General features: G+C 36.8%; 1 protein-coding gene across 3 annotated transcripts in view; it reads left to right on the top strand.

The window, feature by feature from the left end:
• DPYD (dihydropyrimidine dehydrogenase) overlaps positions 1-22833 on the top strand; it is an 807615-nt gene that overhangs the window by 520153 nt on the left and 264629 nt on the right. For all 3 annotated transcript variants that reach the window (XM_082476697.1, XM_082476698.1, XM_082476699.1), the window contains exon 15: positions 18799-18867. In XM_082476697.1, coding sequence (XP_082332823.1) covers positions 18799-18867 — 69 coding nt within the window. The remainder of the gene's footprint in view (positions 1-18798; positions 18868-22833) is intronic.

Genomic DNA, 22833 nt, shown 5'->3' on the forward strand with positions numbered 1-22833 from the left:
TCCAATAAAGATGTTAAAAAAAAAAGAAAAAACTATAAGAAATTAGACTGCCCTCTTTTTAAAGCATCCTATATTGTGACATGTTTTTTCAGGTTCTCAATGAAATGTGATTTAATAGCAAATTCTGACAAAATGGGAACTGAAAAAGTTAATGGTCCTTAAACATCAATATGACTGGATTTCTCTTTCTATTCTAATCATTTCCTTCATCTTTTTTATAGTAAGACAGGTGATATTGAATAGTTGCCATATCTACTAATCAGAAGTACAGCAAATATACGTAAGACACCCTACCTGGGAAAATAAAGCATATAAGGATCCCTGCCATCAAAGGTGTATACACTTGGGAAGACACGACAAACGTATCCAAAATAATTAATTTAAAAGAGACTATTTTATAAAATTCATATCTTCTCAAGCTGTAAATGCTACTGGAGTAAACACACACACACACACACACACACACACACACACACACACACACACACACGCATACCAGATAGTGTAACTCTATCAAAGAAAAGGGATGATGCTATAGGGATGTCAGGAAAAACTTTGTCAGTAATAAGGCATGGAAGATGCCATATTGCTGATAAGTATCTCATTGAAATATGGACAACTCAGGAAGCCTAGTGGTTTTTCTTTCTTTCTTTCTTTCTTTCTTTCTTTCTTTCTTTCTTTCTTTCTTTCTTTCTTTCTGGCTGTGCTGGGTCTTCGTTTCTGTGCGAGGGCTTTCTCTAGTTGGGGCAAGCAGGGGCCACTCTTCATTGCGGTGCGCGGGCCTCTATCGCGGCCTCTCTTCTTGCGAAGCGCAGACTCAGTAATTGTGGCTCACGGGCCTAGTTGCTCCGTGGCATGTGGGATCTTCCCAGACCAGGGCTCGAACCCGTGTCCCCTGCATTGGCAGGCAGATTCTCAACCACTGCGCCACCAGGGAAGCCCCCTAATGGTTTTTCTTATTGTAAATGAAGTGTTGTTTCATCAAAGATGGAGATTATGGAAGGATTACCTGATCAGTTTAGTTAGGATGGATGACTGCTATAACACTAGCTTCAAAAGGAAGTCCTTGAGAAATATGTAGACTGATAGTAGTTTCCCCGTTTTTTCATTCTGCAAGTCTCCTAGAGGTTTTTTGTTTGTATGTTTTTCCTTGAAGTTGTTTTCTTCTTCCTCATAGCTTCAGGAAGGGGTAGGGTGGCTTCATAGGAAGTAAAAACAGCCATGCTACTGGCAAAGACATTTTAATTTGGTAAAAGAAAATTTAGTGAAAAGTAGGGGAAGTTGATGAGTTTCTTTAAAAAAGAATGAGATGCCTAGTTTAATAAAGATTCTTTAGAGTGATCTGAAAAATGTTCATTGACTTTTTGATATTGAGCTGCATGAGCGGCTTGTATATTTTTTAGATTAATCCTTTGTCAGTTACTTCCTTTGCAAATATTTTCTCCCATTCTGAGGGTTGTCTTTTCGTCTTGTTTATGGTTTCCTTTGCTGTGCAAAAGCTTTTAAGTTTCATTACGTCCCATTTGTTTATTTTTGTTTTTATTTCCATTTCTCTAGGAGGTGGGTCAAAAAAGATCTTGCTGTGATTTATGTCATACAGAATGATGTAAGTCAGAAAGAGAAAAATAAACACCGTATGTTAACACATGTATATGGAATCTAAAAAAAAAAAAAAAAGTGGTTCTGAAGAACCTAGGGGCAGGACAGGAATAAAGACAGAGACGTAGAGAATGGACTTGAGGACATGGGGAGGGGGAAGGGTAAGCTGGGACAAAGTGAGAGAGTGGCATGGACATATATACACTACCAAATGTAAAATAGATAGCTAGTGGGAAGCAGCTGCATAGCACAGGGAGATCAGCTCAGTGCTTTGTGACCACCTAGAGGGGTGGGATAGGGAGGGTGGGACGGAGACGCAAGAGGGAGGGGATATGGGGATATATGTATACTTACAGCTGCTTCACTTTGTTATACAGCAGCAACTAACACAACAATGTAAAGCAATTATACTCCAATAAAGATCTTAAAAAATATAATCATTGACAAAGTTATTCAAGATGAAATGAACAGAGGAAGAAGCTGACACTTTAAACCAGACCAAAGGCCAAGTCAGGCAATAGAAATGCTTCAATACTGCTTGCTGTTAGCATGCATAGTAAGATACAGGTTGTGAACTAAAATACTTTGCACCTAGAGAGACTTGATTATTAGCAGTTTTATAGATACAGCATACTCAGTGGAGAGTGATGGCTTTTCTGCAAATAAATAAGAAGGCAGTAAGAAATGGAGTGGGGCAGAATATCTCTATATGAGAAAAAAAACACCATTGAGGCATAAGTATTTTTAGGCGATGAGCATCTTGCTCTGCCAGTTAAAAAGCCCAAGTTAATTTTCCACCATGGGTCCCTTCTGATGCACATCAGTAAAATGACACCATGAAACTGATACCAGACCAAAACTATACATGTCCTTTAATACATGAAATGTAGCCACTAATTTGCTTTGAGTGAATTTTTTCTAGCAGTTCTTAAGACCAAAGTATATGATAGAGATAATATTCCATATAATGAGGTTCTCAGAACCTATAGCTTATTGGTTAAGGTATTTTGATACAATGAGTCCTTTACCAGAAATTGCTTGTGCACTCAACCAAGGCTGGTAACCAGTTGATAAAAAGACTAATTGTAATAAATCACAATTCAATAAGAAGGACTTTGCCTAGATAGGACAAAAATTTAAGGTTAAGGATTTTTCCTTTCAATTTATAGAATTTGTGTGTGTGTGTGTGTGTGTGTGTGTGTGTGTTTGTTTGGCTGAGTAATTCAGGCTCATAGGTGGCTGGATCATTGTAGAGTTATTGGGGTGGTTGATTAAGGGGAAGTGTATGTGTATATGTATGCATATAATATATATATGATTTCTAAGCATACATATGTATATATTATTTACATAAATAATTTGGGGGAATATATTATACATTTAGCCAATGCAGTAAATATCTCTGGCTTGGCTGATTAATATCTACTGAGAAATAATTCTCCAAGTCATTAGAACATATTAAAAGAGGAAAGGGATTGCTTAGCCTGATTCAAGAGGCATACCCAAGAGTATCTTGAAGAGGGAAAGGAAAAAAAAAAAACTCTTGACAGTAACTTCCTACTTACTATATTGTGAATTCTTCCTAAAGAAATAATAAAAATTCATGTTACTTAAAGTATACTGAAGGAAGCATTTAATAGTATACTGTAGCAAACAGTTCTTTACTAAGCAGAAGATGGATTGGGTGACACATGAGGTCTACATTTGTATCTCTTTTCCTTCCTATCTGTCTCTCATTGAACACTTTTGTCTCAAGAAAAGAACAGCATGGTGCCCAAAGAAGCTTGCACTCAGTCTTTACAATTCTGCATTCATTCCTTTATTTAGTAAAAATGTAAGAGGTTTTTGTTTTGCTTTTATGCTTTTTGTTCCATATACAAGGCCAGGAGCCATTTGCTCTTTGTTCTTGGTTGTTGAAAAATGTAACATATGGTAAACTTTTTCACTGAATAGGCATTCATGATCATGCATGTGAAAATGCATTAGAAGAATTTATGAGACATGTGGGGACATAGGCTGCATCTGATACTAAAATCCTCATCACGTGCTTTTATGGTATTCTACTGTGATGACTTGTTTGGTGGGGGAGGTAAGGACACCTCACTATTCCTTCATTAACTGACAGAACAATTGGAGGTAGTTGTAAATAATTCCAAAGGTCTAAACAGGAATTTGTTTTTTAAATCAAATTATTATGGAGGCTGTTCTCTGCCATATTCTAAGTAATTAAAATAATCAATGCTATAGTTTTTATAATGGTCTTTGAAAATATATAGTAATTATCAAAACAAAGCATTTGATGACCCAAAATTTCAGTCTTATGCCTTTTCCCCAACTCTTAACTGTGTATACTTTTATACAGTAATTCCTAAGACATGTGTATGCTTATAAATTTATTTTTTAAATAAACTTTCAAATTGGCAAATCTTATATAGTAGGGAATATGTATAATGTACCTTTAATATAGAGGACTACAAATTCCAGCCATACAATTACTTTATTTTGAAAGGCTACTTTTATTTGTTTTGAAAGTTTCAAAGATCATGTAATTATATGTGGGATATGGGAGAGAAAAGATTACAAAACAAACACTTCATTGCTGTTTCTTAAAAACAGCATTTATATCACATCTGTGCAATCATGAGCAAGCTGGAAAGTATGAACAATGAGCAAAAAGAACATTTAAGAGAAAAACTTCTTAATTTTTAAACTTTAAATATATTATTGTGAAAAAACATCAAATTTTAAACTCTGAAAAGGTCCTTCAGAGTTTGCTTTGGATTAGAAGTGCTAATACATTGATTATTGACAAATGTGACTTTACCTCAGCCGTTGAAATAGCTAATATTGATGTTAGAAATATTTTATGAAATAACTCACTAAAGCAAAGAAATTTGGGGATTTTTTCCCATGTGCTTAATGAGATGTATACCCTTTTCATGCATTGTAAATATTAGTGCATATGTATTATCTTAGAGGTATATAAGTATGGCTTGAATAGCATTTCTTGATTTGAATTAGGCTACTCTGCCTTTTGGTATCTTCATTTAACAGGTAATGTGAATTTAACAGGGACTTTGTTGTACACTCTGTTTTATTTTTATAGTATGCAAATAAGTTCAAAATGCCAACACATTCATTATGCTGTGTAAAGTTTATACCGGAAAGGTTCCAATCACTTTGAAAAAGATCCTGTCATTATTTCTGTCGTAAATCACTATGCCAAGCTTCTGAGAAGGAACATTTTGAACTGAAATTTGAAATATAGATGAAACCCAAAGATGTTTACAAAATGTGGAAATATCTTTGGTTGATTCCCAAGTATCAACAGCATATTAAGGCAGGGAATCATTTATCAAAATTCAATGATACAATGAATGTTTTATTAGTTGAGTATCATTAATCATTATCCTGAAAAGTGCAGCGTGTTAGAGGGTTTGTTTCCACTGCTGTTTACCAAGGTGCCCCTTGTTGGCAGATGCGGCTCCTCCAGGTGGAGGAGGTGGAAGCACATGAGTCCCCACATGGAAATAGCTTCCTGTTCAGAAAGGTCTGATGAGGTGAGGGAAACTGTGGTGGGGATGGGATATGATGAAGAGGAGAAGGAAAGCAGGAAAAAAAACTGAAGATGGCATCACTTGTGTAAACAGAGAGTGCACAGGATCATTAGTTTATTCAGTCATCTAGCTTTCCCTCAGCGCCTTCTCTGTGCCTGTCTCAAGGTGGGCACTGAAGCAGGTGGTTTCATGGGGAGAAAGGTGATGACTGACTACTTACAGAAGTGCATAGGGGAAGGACAGGAGCAATGGCAATACACGTGTCTCATGCAGAGCATGGGTGAGGAGAAGAGCTTCCCGCTTTATGGTCTAAAGTGTGTGTTCTTCAGACGTCTCAGGAAAAGGGCACGGCTGCTAACCCCTCCCCCACTCTCCAGACCTTGCTCATTGCAGCACACTGCTCTATCCTTCACGTGCTACCTGTTGGCAGTATGGGCCCTCTTTGGGTCTTCCAAATAGGGAATCATACATGTCTGGGGCTCAAAGGTCTTAGAATTTTTTCTGAGTGAGTAGGAAAAAAATTTTAATCTCAATTCTGATAAAACAGTTTAAGCCAAGAAACATAATTTAATGAAAGGTGTCCTAGATATTAGTGAATTTCCTAATATTTCAGTGAAATCTAAAAAGAATTTTTAAATATCTTTAAAATGTGAATCGATCTATAAAGTTTGATCCTGTGGATCTGCCTCTTTTTTTTTTAAACTGCATTAATTTACAAATATGCCCACAAGATGACACTACCAAAAGATCAAAGGAGCATATAAAGATGATGCTTTCTACCCTTTCCAATGACATATTTTTAAAAGTCTTATCAGTGGATGTTTAAAACCAAAGTGGTGCACTATTTCAAAATGTCATTGTTTGCACTCTAACTAATTGTAGAAAATGGCAAATCTGAATATGGCATTATTCTCTTAATCATAAAAAACCATTGAATTTCACTGAAAAGTATTTAATGTCAAATATATAAAGCCATGTTATTCTCAGAATAATCCCTATGAAAAAAGTGTGGGAAGCCAAGTTATTCCCATTTTATAGATCAGGTAGCTGATGCAAAAAGACATTTAAATGACATGTTAGTATTTGATTATTCATTTCACAAGTAAGGGGCATCACCATATATGCCAGCACTGTTCTGTATCCAAAACAAAGATTCTTGCTTTAGTGGAGCTTACATTTGCACTAAGGCAAGAAAGACATTAACTATATTAAATAAAATGATATAATAGAAAGTTCCATGGGAAAGAAAATAGAGCTGGGAGGGGATGGTTTGCAGTCTTAAGTAAAGTGTCACTGAGGCAATGACATTTGAGCAGAGAATGGAAGGAGGTGTGGGAGAGTGCCTGTGGACGTCTAGGGGAGAATATGTAAGGTTGAAGAAGTCCCCAGAACAGAGTCAGAGTCTCCCAAGGGTGGGCAGCATGTTCCACAGTGAACTGGAACCTATAGAATTTCTGTGAGGTAATAGCATATAGTTGGGAAAGAGTAAGTTGTTTGTTTTTAGAAGTCCCTGACTTCTTAAAAACATTGCATTTGGGCTTGCCTGGTGGCGCAGTGGTTGAGAATCTGCCTGCCAATGCAGGGGACACGGGTTCGAGCCCTGGTCCAGGAAGATCTCACATGCCGCAGAGCAACTGGGCCCGTGAGCCACAACTACTGAGCCTGCGCGTCTGGAGCCTGTGCTCCGCAACAAGAGAGGCTGCGATAGTGAGAGGCCTGCGCACTGCGATGAAGAGTGGCCCCCACTTGCCGCAACTAGAGAAAGCCCTCACACAGAAACGAAGACCCAACACAGCCAAAAATAAATATTAAAAAAATAAATAAATAAAACAATCTTATTAAAAAAAAATTGCAACTTTAAAAACAAAACAAAACAAAAAACATTGCATTTAACAAACATTTATTGCATTTCAGCTATTCTTTTATTTATTTCTACACTCAACAAATATTTTGTGAGTTCCTAGTATGTGTCAGGTACATTAGTAAACAGAACAGGCAATCCCAGCCCACAAGGGACATAGGCTGAGATGGAAGACACAGCCAACGTCCTCCAGAAGCTTACCATCCAGAACTTAAGACACAATACTACTAACTTACACAACAGGATTATCTAATTGAATATGCATTAAACGTGCAATCATAGTTAATGAGAGCAAAAGAGCTACATCTCATAAAATAATTACAATAACAGTATTTACATAAAATTTTCATTTGGGATTTAAAAATCTTTACAGAAAATGTTTCAATAATCTTTATAACGCCCATGTGTTATATGTATAGTATTGGAAGAAGCGCCCAGACTATTTAAGGTAGCGCATTATTCCATGTAATTATCTTGAGAGGTTTTTTTAAATTAATACTTTATTTTTAACCTCTTTTTTAACCTCAAATTCCTATATCACATTTTAATACTGTATTTATTAACCTTATTAATTTATGAAGGCATTTCATTAAATTAATATTTGTTATAGCCTCTAAATACAAAAAGTTTAAAATTGGAATACAGATACTTTATAACATATTTCAAATCAACTCCTTTATGTGCCTTTGAAAGGCTGTGTCCCTGAATGAACCACATCAATACAGGCAACATATCATGACCTTTTAAGTAAAAGAAAAATCAAATCTCATTCACAGGTTTTATGTAGGTGACACCATTTTTGTGTACAGTGAATTCAAATGTTATGACTTCAGTTGACTTACTGCAACCTCAGTGAAGGGTCAACAGTGATAGAACAACCTAAATCCAGTTAGACATCATAGGTTAAAGCCAGTGCCAAAATCATGCTATGAAGACAGTAAATGGCTTATAGGTATGAAAATATACGGTAGTCTTGGTAGTTTCATATATGAACTTTTTCTCCATTGTTGCAGCAAGTACTATAATCTTTACAAGGATGAACTGGAAAATTTTTTTAAATTAATAAAAAATACCAAAAGGCCATCTTTCCTTCTACAGACATTTGTTAAATTCACATTAGCTGCCATTCAGTGCTGAACCAAATGATAAGAAAATGAAGGTGAATAAAAATTAGCATGTTTTCCCATTGAGTGGAGTAAGGGAAGACAATGGTATAAATAAACATGCATCTGTGATATAGTGTGATAGGAACTGAGGTAGATGCATCACACTCAAATACCTAGTAAAAGCAGTAATTCTGTGTCTGAGATCATTGAGGGCAGTGTGATAGAAGTTAGCTCTGTGTTAGAACTTGAAGAATGAATAGGAGATATACTGTCAGAGGAGTAGGGTCAACACAGGGAAAAGGATGGAAGCCAAAAAAAGTCTGGTGGCCCGTATATATAGTGTATTCAGTTTGGTGTGTCAAGATAAGGGGCAGCAAGGTGATTTGGGGCCAAATTATAAAGAGCCAACACTACCCTGTTTTCATTCCTTAACATGTTTAGGTGGTTAGGAAACAGCGATCATCTCATTGGGTCTTTCTCACTTGATCTTCCCTTTGACTTCATGATTTCCTAGGCAGTTCAGTCTGCCTATCTAGCTTAGATGGTACTTATGGAGTCACAGTGAAATAATACATTGAGCAAGAACACAGAAATAAGGTTAGCCTCTGAAAATAAAAGTAATAAAAATTGGCACGCATTGAGTGAAATGCATCATGTATAAAGATAAACCCACATAGTTTTCTATAAATGTGTGTTTAAGGAGCAAAGAAAAATGATTCAGAGAAAATATATTATAGGTAGAGAGTTTAAGATTTATATTTACTCTTGGTAGCTGTACAATCGTGAGTACTTAACCTCTTTAAATAAGTTTTTTTCTTTCCTATCTGTAAATTGGGGCTGATAATTTCCACTTTATCATGATTAGAGATAATAATGAAATGCTTAACATAGTGCTTGACACATGCAAGTACAGAGCAAGTGCTAGTTCTTGTTGTTCTTGTTAAACTTAATAAAAGTGGTATCAGTTAGCTTTGGCTACATAACAAAACACCCCAAACTTAGTTGATTGAAGCAACTATGAATTTAGTTCACAATTCTGCATGCATGTTAGCGATTGGGGCTGAGCTAAGCTGTGTGGTTCTTCTGGTCTCAGCTGGTCTTACTCAGTCTATAGTCAACTTCCAGGTGGGCTATGTGCTGGCTGGTCCCGAGTGGCCTCAGCTGGATGGTTCATCCCTGTTCCATGTGGTCTCTGATCCTTCAGCAGGCTGTACTAGCTTGATCACATGGCTAGGCGGGATTTCAAGAGAGTAAACAGAAGAGGACAAGACCTCTTCAAGCTGTGGTTTGACACTGGCACAACATCACTTCTGTGATATTCTGTGGATTAAAACAAGTCACAAAGCCCACATTCAAAAGGCAGGTAAATAAATCCCCCACTTTATCAGAGTAGATGCACAGTTACTTTGCCAGGGGGTATGGATACAGGGAGGGGAACGCTTTCTTTCAAATAGACTACCACAAGAGGGTTGAGGACACAAAATTAGCTAGACTCTCTAATGTAAATTGAAAGGATAGGAAATCAATATGGTATAGTCTTGATGTAGTCAAGAGGAACTTGGAGTCAAAAGACCTGAGCTTAATCCCTGCCTCTGCTATTGATTTACTTTATGCTGGTAAAGTAAATTATCTGTGCTCATTATTCTCAATATAAGGTTTTCTAAGTTCAAAATTATTACGTGGAATAAATGAGATAATATATGTGAAAATGTGTATTAAGTGTAAATCTATAAACAAATATAATGGATTCTTATTCATTGATATAAAGTATACTTTATAAAATGTGAGAGGTTCTTGAACTTCTTACCTTGTACCACCTACCTGTCCTTCTCATTCTCTCTGTAGAATGTAGAAATTTACTTACATTTAGATATTGTAAATGTAATGCAATACATTATTTAACTGCTTGGATTACTTGCAATGTGTGTTACTTGCGCTTTGTTTTCTCAGCTACCTATTTCATTATTCCTTTGAGGCAAACATTTTTGAATACTAATTAAATATAAGGTACAATACTAGATACTAGATATATAGAGATGAAAAACTGGGCCCTGTCCCCAAAAACTTTGGTCATCTTTTGAAAGACATACAAACCACAGTTTAATACAATATAGTAAATGTTATGATAAAGACATGCAAAGGGTGCTATGGGATCTCAGAAGACAGGTGTCTGACACAGGGGAGGAGGGGTGAACAGGTAAGCCTTCCTGGGAAAGGTAATGGGCAAAAGAGGAGCAGGAATTTACTAGACAAAATAATCTAAAATTCAAAGCCAAATGCTCAGCTGATTAGAAACCATTGTTTTAACCCCTTGCCTGAATAAATCTGATTTCAACCTATGCACCCAGCTCCATTGCCCTCGAAGTGTAGCCATTCATTTCCCCCAAAGCTAAATTGAACTCCTTGATATTCCTTAAGCAGAGCATATTCCTTAAACACAGCACCCTGTGCCTTTGTTTCTGCTGCTTACTACAACTGGAGTACTCTTGGCCTTTTCATTTCTAATCAGTTTCCAATAAATACCCATGGATGATTTCATAGTCGATTAAGAGTTCCTTTTCTCTGAGGCCTTCCCTGATTCACACAGATACAGATAATCACTCTTTCCTTTCTGCTCTCACTGTATTCTGGTTCATACACTATAATTATTTTTGTTTCAATTTACATATGTCTCCTTTATTATTCCATATGAGCACAGGGACCATTCCTTATTCATTCAGACAAAAGGAGTAGACATATGGTCAAGAGATTGCAGAATCCATGTTACATTCAGGAAGCAAAGTAATTCAGTGCGGTTGGAGCAAATGTCCCATTGTGGTATTGTATAGCATATTAAAGAGTTAGATTTTATCTTGAACTTGGATTTGAAGCAGAGGTGTGATATGATCAGGTTTGTCTCTTAGATGGATCTGGCAGATGACATAGGCTGATATCAGAGATGGGGAGACTAATAAGGAAGGTACTTCAGTAATCCAGGGGAGCAGTGGTGAAGGTCTTAACTAAGACAGTCGTGATGAAGAGTCAGGAACACCTAGAAGAGATATTTGATGAGTAAACTAGAGCAATACTTCTCAGACTATCCTGCATGTTAGAATTATCTGGAGATCCTTGACAAAGCACTGATCCCTGGGCCTAACTACATACAGATCTTGGGGTTATGTTTTTAGCTCTCCAGGTGATTTCAGTGCTCAGCCAAGTCTGAGAACCAGTGGACTAGAGAGTATTTGGTAAGTAATGGGATGTAGGCAATGAGGGAGAAATGAAGAAAGAATATCTCCTCCGTGTTTTCTAACTTGGGACAAAAGGGTAGAGTATAAGCAAATTTAATGTGGGGAAAATGCAAATTCAGGGTGGAGAAATTTAAGTTTGATTTGGGGCAAGTTGAACATAGGTGCTCAAAGATAGTTGAATATGCTGTTCTTGCACTCAGGAGAAAGACACAGGTTGGAGGTGTTTACTTTGTGAATTTTCTGCATATAGGTATTCTCTGAATTCATTGTGAACATGATGTCTATGTTAAAAGAGGACCATGAGTAGAACCTGGGGACGTCAACGTGGAAAAGGTGGCTAAAGGCAGGAGAGCCTGAGAAGGAATAGCAGAAATAGGAAAAATAGGGATAAAAGGAGGTATCTCCAAAGCTCATACAGAGGAGGGTCTCAGGAAGCTGGAGGTAGTTACCTGTCTCAGTGCTGGAAAGAGTTCCAGTATAGATTTGGGCTGAAAAGTATCTAATAATTTTGCCAAGGTTACAGCTGACCTAGGGTAGATCAGTTGCTAAATACAGTGGGGACGGAAACTACATAAAAACCTAGCAAGAAGTGATGAAAAGGAGAGGAAAAAACAGCAGTTACTGTAGTTCCTGAATAGTCTACAGTGGTTTTTTATTTCTTGTTCTAGTGGAAAACATCTCTGATTTTCTATGGACACTATGTGCATATTTTATAGCTTTGAACATGACTTTTCTGTATTAAGAATAGTTGTGTAAGCAAGGTAGTTGTGGGTCCCAAAATAAGCAAAGAAAATGATAAATTTTAAAATAATACAGAAGACAGCTTTAAGAGTACTATTCTCATTTGCAACCATTAAATTAGCAGTAACCATATAAAATTTGAAGAGCTTATAAGTTTTACTTTTAATGTTCTACTCTCAATGTGTACATTTCAGGAAAATTGTACCAATCTCACTTTAGTATATTTGTACAGTGGTATAAAGAACATTTACAATTTGAATGTTGTACAATTAATTAATATTTAGTAAACATGTTTTCTTAGTTTTAAATGTCTTTGAAAATCACATGTCCCATGCTATTTTTCCTCCTCAATATAATATAATCCCAGTAGTGTTAGCAATGATTTTGTTAAATTGTTTGACAAAACCTAACTCGGCCACTTGTAATTTACAATTGTTCACCTTTGTCACTTTGCAGTTTTTCCGTACTAAAAAATTTAGGTTGTCTGGAAGCTGAATTGTTGACTGAATTTCCAATATAGTTCACAGTATGATTACAGAATACCAAATCAGTGTTTCCAACCTGTGTTCTAGGCATAGACTGTAAATATTTGGAAATTTGACAAGACGGCCTGCTGGTAACTACTTGGAAATTTTATGTTGCTCTTCACCTTAATTTCTGATGTGCAGACTTTACTGTCATTCAGATTGAAAAAATAAATACTTAATAAAATCATTTATTCCATAAGGAAATGAATTATAAAAAAAATAATTTGACTATGAATCGTGATTCTTTAATTTAAAAGTTTGGAAGGATGACAGTTGAAGCCATTTAACACTACTTTTTCTTGTTGCAGAGTAAGTGTCCTGTCGTTTTTAACCTTTGAAGTATTGTTCAGGGAGAAACAACACCCAAAATTTGATTCATAAATTATTATAGATTCATCATCACCTCTTGCCTTTTCAACAGCTTCTTCCTCTTTTCCACATCATTTCCACCAGCATAAAAACATACTCAAATATAGTCCATTTAAAAAAATATATATCTCACTAGACCTCCCACGGCTCTTCATCTGCTGCCTCATTGCTCTTTGAGCTAGTCCACAAAAACTATTAGAGAGCTTTGTGTATCCGTTCTCTCACTCCTTCATATTCTGTTCATTCCATCGACTCCAGTCTGACTTCTGTCCTCCCTGTTTCACCGACACCCTTCTTGTAAAGCTTACCAATGGCATCTGTACTGCCAAATCCTGTGAACACTTCTCTGTTTTCTTACACCAGCTGTCAGAAGCATTCATCCCCGTTGATTGCTCCTTACTTTTTGGAACACTTCCCTCTCTTAACATTTTCATGTGGCTCTGGGTTAATCTTCATCTCTTTCATTTTCTCTATTTTATTCTATTGTGTTTAGAAGTCACTAAGCCAGGTAGGTTTAAATACCATTATATGTTGAAGTCTCTACAATGTTCACTTTCATCCCTAACCTCTTCAGTGAATTCTAGACTCATGTATCCAGTGGCACACTTGATGTTATCACTAATGGGATGCTTGCTAGACATTTTATATGTAATATATTAAAAACTGAACCTCTTAACAGACCCCCACTTGTTACTGCACTACGCTTTGTTCCATCTTGGTGAAGTCTCTATGCTCCACTCAGTGGCTCAAGCCAATAGTCTAGGGATCATCCTTAATTCTTTCTCTCCTCTCACCTCCTGAGTCTAACCATTGATCTGCCTTGTTGGTCTTAGCTCAGAATTCCACTTCTTGGTATCTCCATGAATATTATGCAAGCCACATTATTTCAACTCAACTGGACTCTTTGCTTTTACCCTACAGCCCCTCATTCCGTCCTCTATAAAGTAGCCAGAAGCATCTTTGAAAATGTAAATCGGATCATTTTATCACCCTCCTTTAAACCTTTCAGTGGTCTCCCATTATACCTACAATAAAATCCAAACTCCCACAGGTTTCAGCTCCCAGAGATATGGCTACTGCCTGCTTCTCTCGTCTCCTCTTACACTCTTCTTGCCCTGTCATGGAGTACTATCTACAAAGGGCTTCTCTTTTTAAGTATATCATGCTCACTCCTACTTCAGAGTCTTTGCACATGCAGTTTTCTCTACCTGGAATGCCACTTTTCACTCAGGTCCCAATCCATTCTTCTGTGTGAGGTGCCTTCTTATCTTTTTATTTCTCAACTCAGAGAGCCCTTTACTGACCATCATCTAATGAGGCTCTGTGCGCCCCTGTGATTCTCCATCTTGCTCTCCTCGATTTTTCCTTAATCTTGACCTGGAAATAGTCCTAATAATGTATTTTTTAAATGACTTTTTCCCTCCCTAAAAATGTAAGCTGCAGGAAGGTAGGGACTTTTCCTCTTTTGCTCATCACTTTTGAGTTACAGTTACTGGCGCATAGAGGGTCTCAAAAAATACTGGTTAAATGTTGATAAACAAAGACTCTGAATCAATATCTTAAACTCCTCTGCATGTCATCCAGTGCCTACCACAGCAGATGCTCAGCTTCCATATTAATTGATTAACTGGCATTGTTTGAATCTCTCACTAGACTGTGTATCAAAAAATGTAGGATATAGTTATGTATAGACTCATCCAATAATGTTTTAAAATTTAGCCATGAAAAACGGAGCACTTAGAAATGGCATAAATTAAATGAAAGATAGGGAAATGTTACTTGGTTTTAAAAATGTTTCATTGGGTATTCATTTCTAGTAACATTTCATGATGTTTCACAATGTAAAATACACATCAATTCTTTTTTTTTTCCACAGGAAAAAAGTAACCTATCTTCCTTTGTTTGATTAAAAACTAAGCACAGAAAAACACTGAAGGGCTTTCTAATCATCAAAGAAAGATTAAATTCTGTCCAGTGTTCTTTTAGTGTTAATGTCTTTTAGCCTGACTTTTCGAAAAATCCTAATATCTTTTAATAAAAAATAACTTGGAGTCATCATTATTCCTCTGAAATAGAATGTTACCATATATTTTCACAAACTATCCCTTGGTTTTAGATAAAGATTTCTAGACTTCTTAGATAATTTAACATTTAAAAATAGTGTATAAAGTTATTTTTCCCTTAAATTTACTTGACAGAAAAAAAATGCTTAGGAAGTTATTTTAAAAGTGACAATTTTAGTTTTGCATGTAGTAGTAATTGTCAAGACTGTCAGTGATAGAAAATAGAATATAACTTGGGTTTTCTTAAGCCAAAAGTGGTATTTATTGGTTCACTTGTACAGGCATGTTAGTGGTACACCTGACTTAAAAGAGGCGGAAACATCTCTCCATCTTGCATCTCTACTTTCCTCTGTCTCTGCTTTGTTTTTACCTAGTTCAGTTAGCTTTGGGTAGGAGTGGGAGGGTTGGGTTGGTTAAGTAAGCCGTCAGTGATTACCAGCTACTCTGAACATACTTTATTCCAGTTCAGGGACCAAAGAGGAAAAAAGCCTTTAACTCCCCAGCTCCATTGAAGGACTTTAATGAGACCAGAGTAGTTGATCACTGTGATTAACCCTGTTGGGGATATTTTCCCAGCTTTTTGGGCAAGAAGGTAAAGTCTGGTTTTAGATGATGAGGAAAGAAGAGGGTAGTGCTCAGCTGCTCAGAGCGTACAAATAAAACTTGTATTTGTTCAACACAATGCACCTCTCCCACCTGTGGTCACCCTTCCCCAATGACAGTGTGCCCCAAATCATATCTAGTCACTGCGTTCCTAGGCATTTGATGGCACCAGTGTTCTCAAAGTTCAGGAAAATTCTCTGGGTGATACTTATTTCTCTCCATCAAGCTCAAGTGTAGCGCCTCGTGATCCTCAGGCCTTATAAGGCAAATGACGATTTTAACCAATCCAGACACAATCAATATATATTTGAAGCAAAAGCAGCTTTATCAAAATAAAAATCGCCATTCAGTAAAGAGGAACTATCTTAGTCACTAGTTGAGAGCATCTATCATATCCAGTTGTCAGTGCTAGTAAACCTTACTTCCCTGGAAGTGGCTTTCTTGGTCAGCCCGTCTGCCTACCTGGATCCTGCCCAGGAGAAGCCTCTCCCCTGTTGTCCTCCGTGGCACCCTGAGAGGGACACTGGGGAGTAGGACGCTGTGCTGATTTAGCAGCTACTTCATATTTGTACGGGAATGTGAACTCGGGGATGCTTTGTCATAACTGGAGGCATGTTTTGTTTTTGTTTTTGTTTTTTGTCTGTCTTGATTTGCTTTGAATAGTAAAACTCCCTAAAATCCTAGGTCTATTGTTTGTCTCTTTCACCATAGGAGAATTAATATCTAATGCTAAAGTCGTTTTTTAAGTCTGAATCTTTGGAGCTAACCCTGCCCTTGAAGTTTTACCAACAAGCTTGGGGAGTTTGCTCCTCCCCTAAATCCTTAGGTTAACCATTTTTAAAAAAATGTTTATTTGTTTACTTGACGTTGAGGCCACTGAAGACAATAGGAATCTGTCACCTGCCCCCAGCCTTCATCCCAATTGATTTTCTTTTCCAATGAGGTCCCCCCCCCTTTTTTTTTTTCATGCAAGGATACGCACAAGGTGGTATTATCTAGTCCAGAAGATCTGGTGTCCCCTGTGGAATTCCTCCCTGATCTGTTTTCTACCTGGAGAGTGGGGCAGATTATCCCCAAGATCTTAGAGCACGTGGAAGTGGCAGAAGGAGCATCTATTACTGAAGATGCACAATTATGCTAGTGACCCTTTTTTGCTTGCAAATGGGCAAGTTTGGAATTTGACTTTTCACTTTCTTTTAGCCCCTAGAGAAAAGGCCAAGGATCACTCTTACATATTTCTCTCAAATTCTTTAAAGCTGCATCCTAACTGGACACAAAAGTTGAATCCTGAACTCTGTGCGTTCTTAATTTCCCTCCTCTATTCATCATCTACTTTTACTTTTCTCTCTCTGTTCATCTGTCTACAGAGGAATCTCTGAATATACTGTTTCTCCTGGCTTCCTTTTTTCTCCTCATTGTCCTACTTTTATCTGACTGAAGTTCTGAGATTTTCTTAGTAACTCAGAATCAGCCTCTCAGATCTCTTGATTCTTCTTTCTTAATTGCTCCTTCTAGTTCACGAATTCTATGTATTTTGACATCTGACCCTTTTTTCTATCGCCAAGACCAGCACTCGCAACTGCCCTGCTCACTCTTCAGTCTGACTCGTATAATAATTATTTGCCAACAGTTTTCACCAATTGTTTATTTTTTTCCCCTTCTCTAACTCATGGTGTTCATTTCTGCTTAATTTTAAAAGGATGAGCTGAAAAAGCAACTCTCTGTTCCTAAACCTTTAGTGCCCTCGTGCATTTATTCACTCAGTTTTACTATGTGCCAAACATCATGCCGGTTATCGTAGATAAAATGATGCATGATGCAGAGCAGTCCAGGCACCCATGGAGATTACAGTCTATCAGGAGAGAAAAAATTGACCCAATCTTAAGGACAGACTTATTCAGTATTTCGAACTCTGGTATTCAGAACTCTCTCCAACGTATTTTCTGTCTTTCTCTTAATATTAAAAGCATTCATCTGACTTGTACAGCACATCTTTGTTTTGTTTTGTTTTTTAGACATACATTAAAAAGCTGTATGTGGTGAGAGCCCAGTGGCTTTTACTGGACTCTTCCACTGGACTCTGTGACTTTAGGCTTGGCACAAACTCTTTGTGTCACAATCTCATAGTCTTTAAATGGTAATAATAAAAAGAATTACTGACATATATTGAAGATTTACATTAGGCCAGCAAAACCTAGTGGTTAAAAACACAGACTGTCAGTCAAATTTCTGGATCTGAGTCCTGGCTGTGCTCTTTATTAGCTCTGTACCTTTACATATCAGTGCCTCAGCATCTTCATCTGTAAAATGGGGAGAATACTGTTGAGAATGATTAAGTAAGTTAATAAAGTAAAATCCATTAAAACATTAGCTAGCACATCATTAGAGCCATAAAATCTTAGCAATTCAATTATCACTTTTCTAAGTAGGAAGGTACTATTGTCCATATTTAACCAGTGAGAAAACTGAATATCTTGCCCAGGGCCACACAGTTAGTGGTAGAGTCTGAGCTCTGATCTAGACATTCTGGCTTCAGAGCAGATACTAGTAGATACTACTCTTTGTAGCCTCCATTATAAGGTTACTGTAAGACTGTAGTTAAATAATCAACATTTAACAAACTCTAAAACTATAATTCACTCTGAATATGTAAGGGGTTATTATCCATACTATAATAAGATATGATTGAAGAAGACACTAATTTACTTCCTTTCCATACCTTGAAACCTTTTAGCTATACCAGTAATTATATTAATAAATATTTCTGTGTCCTTGTATAATTTAAACAACACTTTCACATACACAAATCCATGTAATTCCAACTATCACTTTTTGAGGTTGGCAAGGTCAGGATTATTATCTCCATTTTAAAAATGAGAATGCTGAGGATCAGAAAGTAACTTGCTCAAGTTTTCAAAGAGAGTAAATGAGAAAGTCTCTAACGTAAGTCTGAAGCCCCAGATCTCATCCTTTGCTTCACTATAATGCCCTGCTGTTTTTTTAATGATTTCTTTCAACAGATGGAAAACTAATTTTTATAATATAGTTTATCATTATAAACATATATATATATATATCATATACCCTTGTGTACAAAGGCATAACTATTTGATCTAATATTCTTTCCTTTCTCTTTTTAAAGATTGTGATTGCTAGCATCATGTGCAGTTACAACAAAAATGACTGGATGGAACTCTCCAGAAAGGCTGAGGTAATGATTTCTTTCTAGTATATTTATTTTATTTCTTCTCTTCTATTTTTATTAGTTTTAAATAAAGAGCTGTCATGAAAAATAACCCAGTAGAAGTAAAATTGAATGGAAAATGGTAACTTAAAACATTTCTATTAAAATTTGTTTACTCTATGTTTTCATTAAAATGATGGAAATGTAAATTTAAAAGGAATCTATTCTATAAAAGTGGTCCCTTGGATTTCACACACTGCCTAAAAATCCTTTATTCTTTGAATCCATATACTCTTTATTTGCATATTAAGCAAACTGTATATTATGATGGATGCCATGATAAAATTTAATTCTACCTTTGAGAGTCTAACTTGATCTTACCTTGCCTTTAGGCAAGCTAGTTTGACAGCGAGAAAAGAAATTTTGAATATAAAACTCTTGAATATTTAAAATATAAAAGGTTCATTTAATACTATTCTAGTTTGAATACAGACATGCATAAAATGGTAGGACAGAATGCTCCTGAACGTAACACTAGTCAGCAGGTTTTCTATAATATAAATTGAATCTTGCACAAATGCAAACAACTAACCATGTGCCTCAAATTTGTATTTCAAATGGAAAAATACATAATTAAAATTGTATACTTATATCCATCGTGTTGTCATGAAAAATACTGTAGACAGCTTGAGCTGGGGTTTCTTGAAAACCTCTCAGAAATATAGAAGACTAAATCTAACAATACTTATGAACTAAGGACTCTACATTATAAAATATTATAAAGCCTTCTATAGTGTTCAAAAATATTGATTGTATATTTTATTTGGATATCTTAAACCTGCGAGGGCAAAAATTATTTCTGGGGCTTAGAGGGGTGAAATTAACATGATCAGTAATTGGCTTTATGATCTCTGTAGCTGGGTCAATTTTATACATGTATTTGCCTAATTGACCATGAAATCTTCCACAGAGCCCATGTTTGGCATGAGTTTTGCCAATTTAAAGCTTGACTATGATGAATGGCTTTATCACGCTACTAGCTTCTCTGCCTTCTGTAGAATAAAATACTTAAAGAATTTTCTTCAGTAATGAGCATTAATTTTTAAATAAGCAAATTTTACTTTTAAAAAGTCAAAAACCTTTATACATGTAACCAACTTAAAGATATTTTTCATATTTCTCACATCCTATTCTTTAATTGTAGTTTAAAACTACAATTCAATATCATTTTCTAGGTTCTTATCGCAATCAATCAATCAATCAATAAAAGTAAAAGGGGAAGTAAGGAAGAAAAAAAAAGGAAAACATTAAAAAAAAAGAAAAAGATATGCCTTCCATTCAGTGAAAACAGTCTGTGGGATCTCTCCACAGGAAAGCAATGTACATATCAAGAAGTTCAATCCATAGATGGTGTCAATTAAAAAAAACACTTCCCTCTAATCTTAAAATATGGACCAACTCAGGGTATAGCACATGAAGGAACTATCCCCAGGTCTTCACATCCCCCTGGAGGGCAGCGATAGGCAGCATGATTCCATCACAGCTTACATGGGAGACACCCAGTAAAGCTTTGTAGAGTCAGTATTTGGTTTTGTTTCTATGAACACATGCTTCAAAACAGATTAAAACAGATTTTCTTACAATGGAAGAGCCCACATTAAAACAAATCAACAAAAACAAAAAGTGTTCAAGCCAAAGTTACTATACCACTTAGATGTACATTTCTTTCAGGGTGGTGATAATGAGGGGTAAGAAATCTGAGATAACACACCAGCTGTTGTAACAAGCCACTGCTTTTAAGTTCGGCAAATCACTTAATGTGGTGATGGGTATACTTTAAATTCATGAAGTTTCTCTCCTTAGAGTAGATTAATTCTTGAATTACGCAGTAGGGAATTGAGGAAATCTGCTCTTTACTATTATATCTGAAAACAGAAATGCACATGTGTAACAGCAGAACAGATCCAGTTGTATAAGAACATGAAAAAATGAGACAGAAACTCTATATCAGAATGAAAATTTGCACAAGAAGGGATCATTATTAGTTGTTTCACCAGGGGCTACCATTTTATTTCACTATTTTGAATAAACATTTAAGACCACGTGGGTGGTTAAAAAAAAAAAAGAACCTAGTACATTCTTAAAATATGGTAAATTCTACTAAATGCTGTTTTTAAAAGTTAATGCACATACAGTATATCTTTTTCGTCACATGCATATTCTGGGAAATAGAACCGTGTTGAACCAAACCTTCCTTTTCAGTCTAACCCTAGACTACCCACACTTTTAATGTCTTCTTTTATGCATTCCTCAACCTGGTTTTCATTTGTCTTGTCTTTTGAACACCATAAGACAGAAGCAGCCTCTGGAAAAGTTTTTACAGCTTGGTGTCAAATCAGTAGCATGGTTAGGCTTTGCTCAATCTTTTTTGGTTCAGTTATCTGATCACACATTATCCTACTTTTCTGGGACATTGATAACCTATTCCAATTCCATGCAAGGAAGATCTATGAAGCACCTACTATGTGCAGAGTCCCTGGCCAGCCAAAACAAAGGTGAATAAGGTAGAGCCTCAGCTGTGTAGATATGTTCACAGTTTAAACGTGTATACCAAATTGAACCATACACAATAGTAGGTCTTAAAGAGATCTTGAACTCATTTGAATAGATTTTTGAATCCATTTATTTCTTAATGCGCGTTAGCTTAGAAAACAGAACCTGAGTCAAAATTAATGTGAAGATGCTTCATTGAAGGATTCAATTCCAGAGCAGTAAGAGTGAGGGCGGGGAAAGGCGATAGGAAGAAGGGAAAGCAGAGAGAGCATGGTGCGTTCCAGAGCTGGCTGCCACTACCCAAGGAGATGGAGCCAATCGCTCAGTCGTGTGAGATGGAGAGGGCTGTATCGAATTGTCCTGCCTCACAGCAGTTTAGAGGAGAAGAGGGGGGAGGGAGCTATCTACTGGTTCCTTCCTGTCTCCTGTCTCTCATTGGTAAAATTTTACACTACAACGCTTTACTTTCTTCTGCACTTTTGGGTTATGTGTCCTGCCCCCTTTAGGTAGCTGCTAGGGAAGTCAAATCTCACAGCATGTTGAGGGCACTGACCCTCCTGGAGCTCCCACTTTGACAGGTACAGTGGAGGCTGTGACAGAGCCCCACTCTCATCCTGAGGGAGCTGTGAGAGCTGGCCATGATGGGAGATGTAGGATAGCACTTTTTAAGCTAGTGGCAAAAGCTTGGGTGGCAATTAAAGCCATCAGATTTGAGGAGACATATAAATTAGGTGTGGCTCAATAAGCATTGCTACCATCCTAATCTAAGTTTATCTCAGGATGCCCCACTAATCTCTCCCTCAATCAATCCACAGTCTTCCCACTACCTTTCTTAAGATGCAAAACTCCTGACTTGACCTACATGGTATGGTACCTTGCCACTTCCCCAGTGTCACCTTGGGTTTGTTCGTTACATTCCAGTCCCCGATGGCCTTCTTTTACTCCTCCAATACATTTACACCTCAGAGCCTTTGCTGTTCCCCTGGCCTGGAATATTCCCTCTTCCTCCACTCTGAGCTCCCTGACTAGTAAGTTAACCCCCTGTCCTACTCCGTCTAAGATCCTGTCCTCAGAAACTGGTTTACCATAAAGCTAATGAAGGTTAAGTTTCAGAGCTCTTACTTGTACAAGCTACTTCCGAGCGCCTGTACTAATTTTCTGTTTGTCATTTTTAAATTATTTTTCATTTTTAAAGAAGTTTCCCCAAATTGTACAAACTTCAGGCTCCGCCAAATCTGGGTCTACCTTTGCTTGTCCCTTTTTTCTGCAGAATTTAATAAAATGGTGATTAACAGTGGTGTCATCAGCCCTGTAACCTATCTTCCTTATGACAAAGCAAACTCAGGGGGGTTAGAGACCCCCATCTGGTTCACTGTTTAATTCCCATTTCCAAACATATGGCTTTGCCAGCCAGCGGATAATCCTCAGATATTTGTTGAG

The sequence above is a fragment of the Balaenoptera physalus genome (assembly GCF_965194825.1).
Source record: "Balaenoptera physalus genome assembly, chromosome: 1".
In the NCBI taxonomy this organism is placed as follows: domain Eukaryota; kingdom Metazoa; phylum Chordata; class Mammalia; order Artiodactyla; family Balaenopteridae; genus Balaenoptera; species Balaenoptera physalus.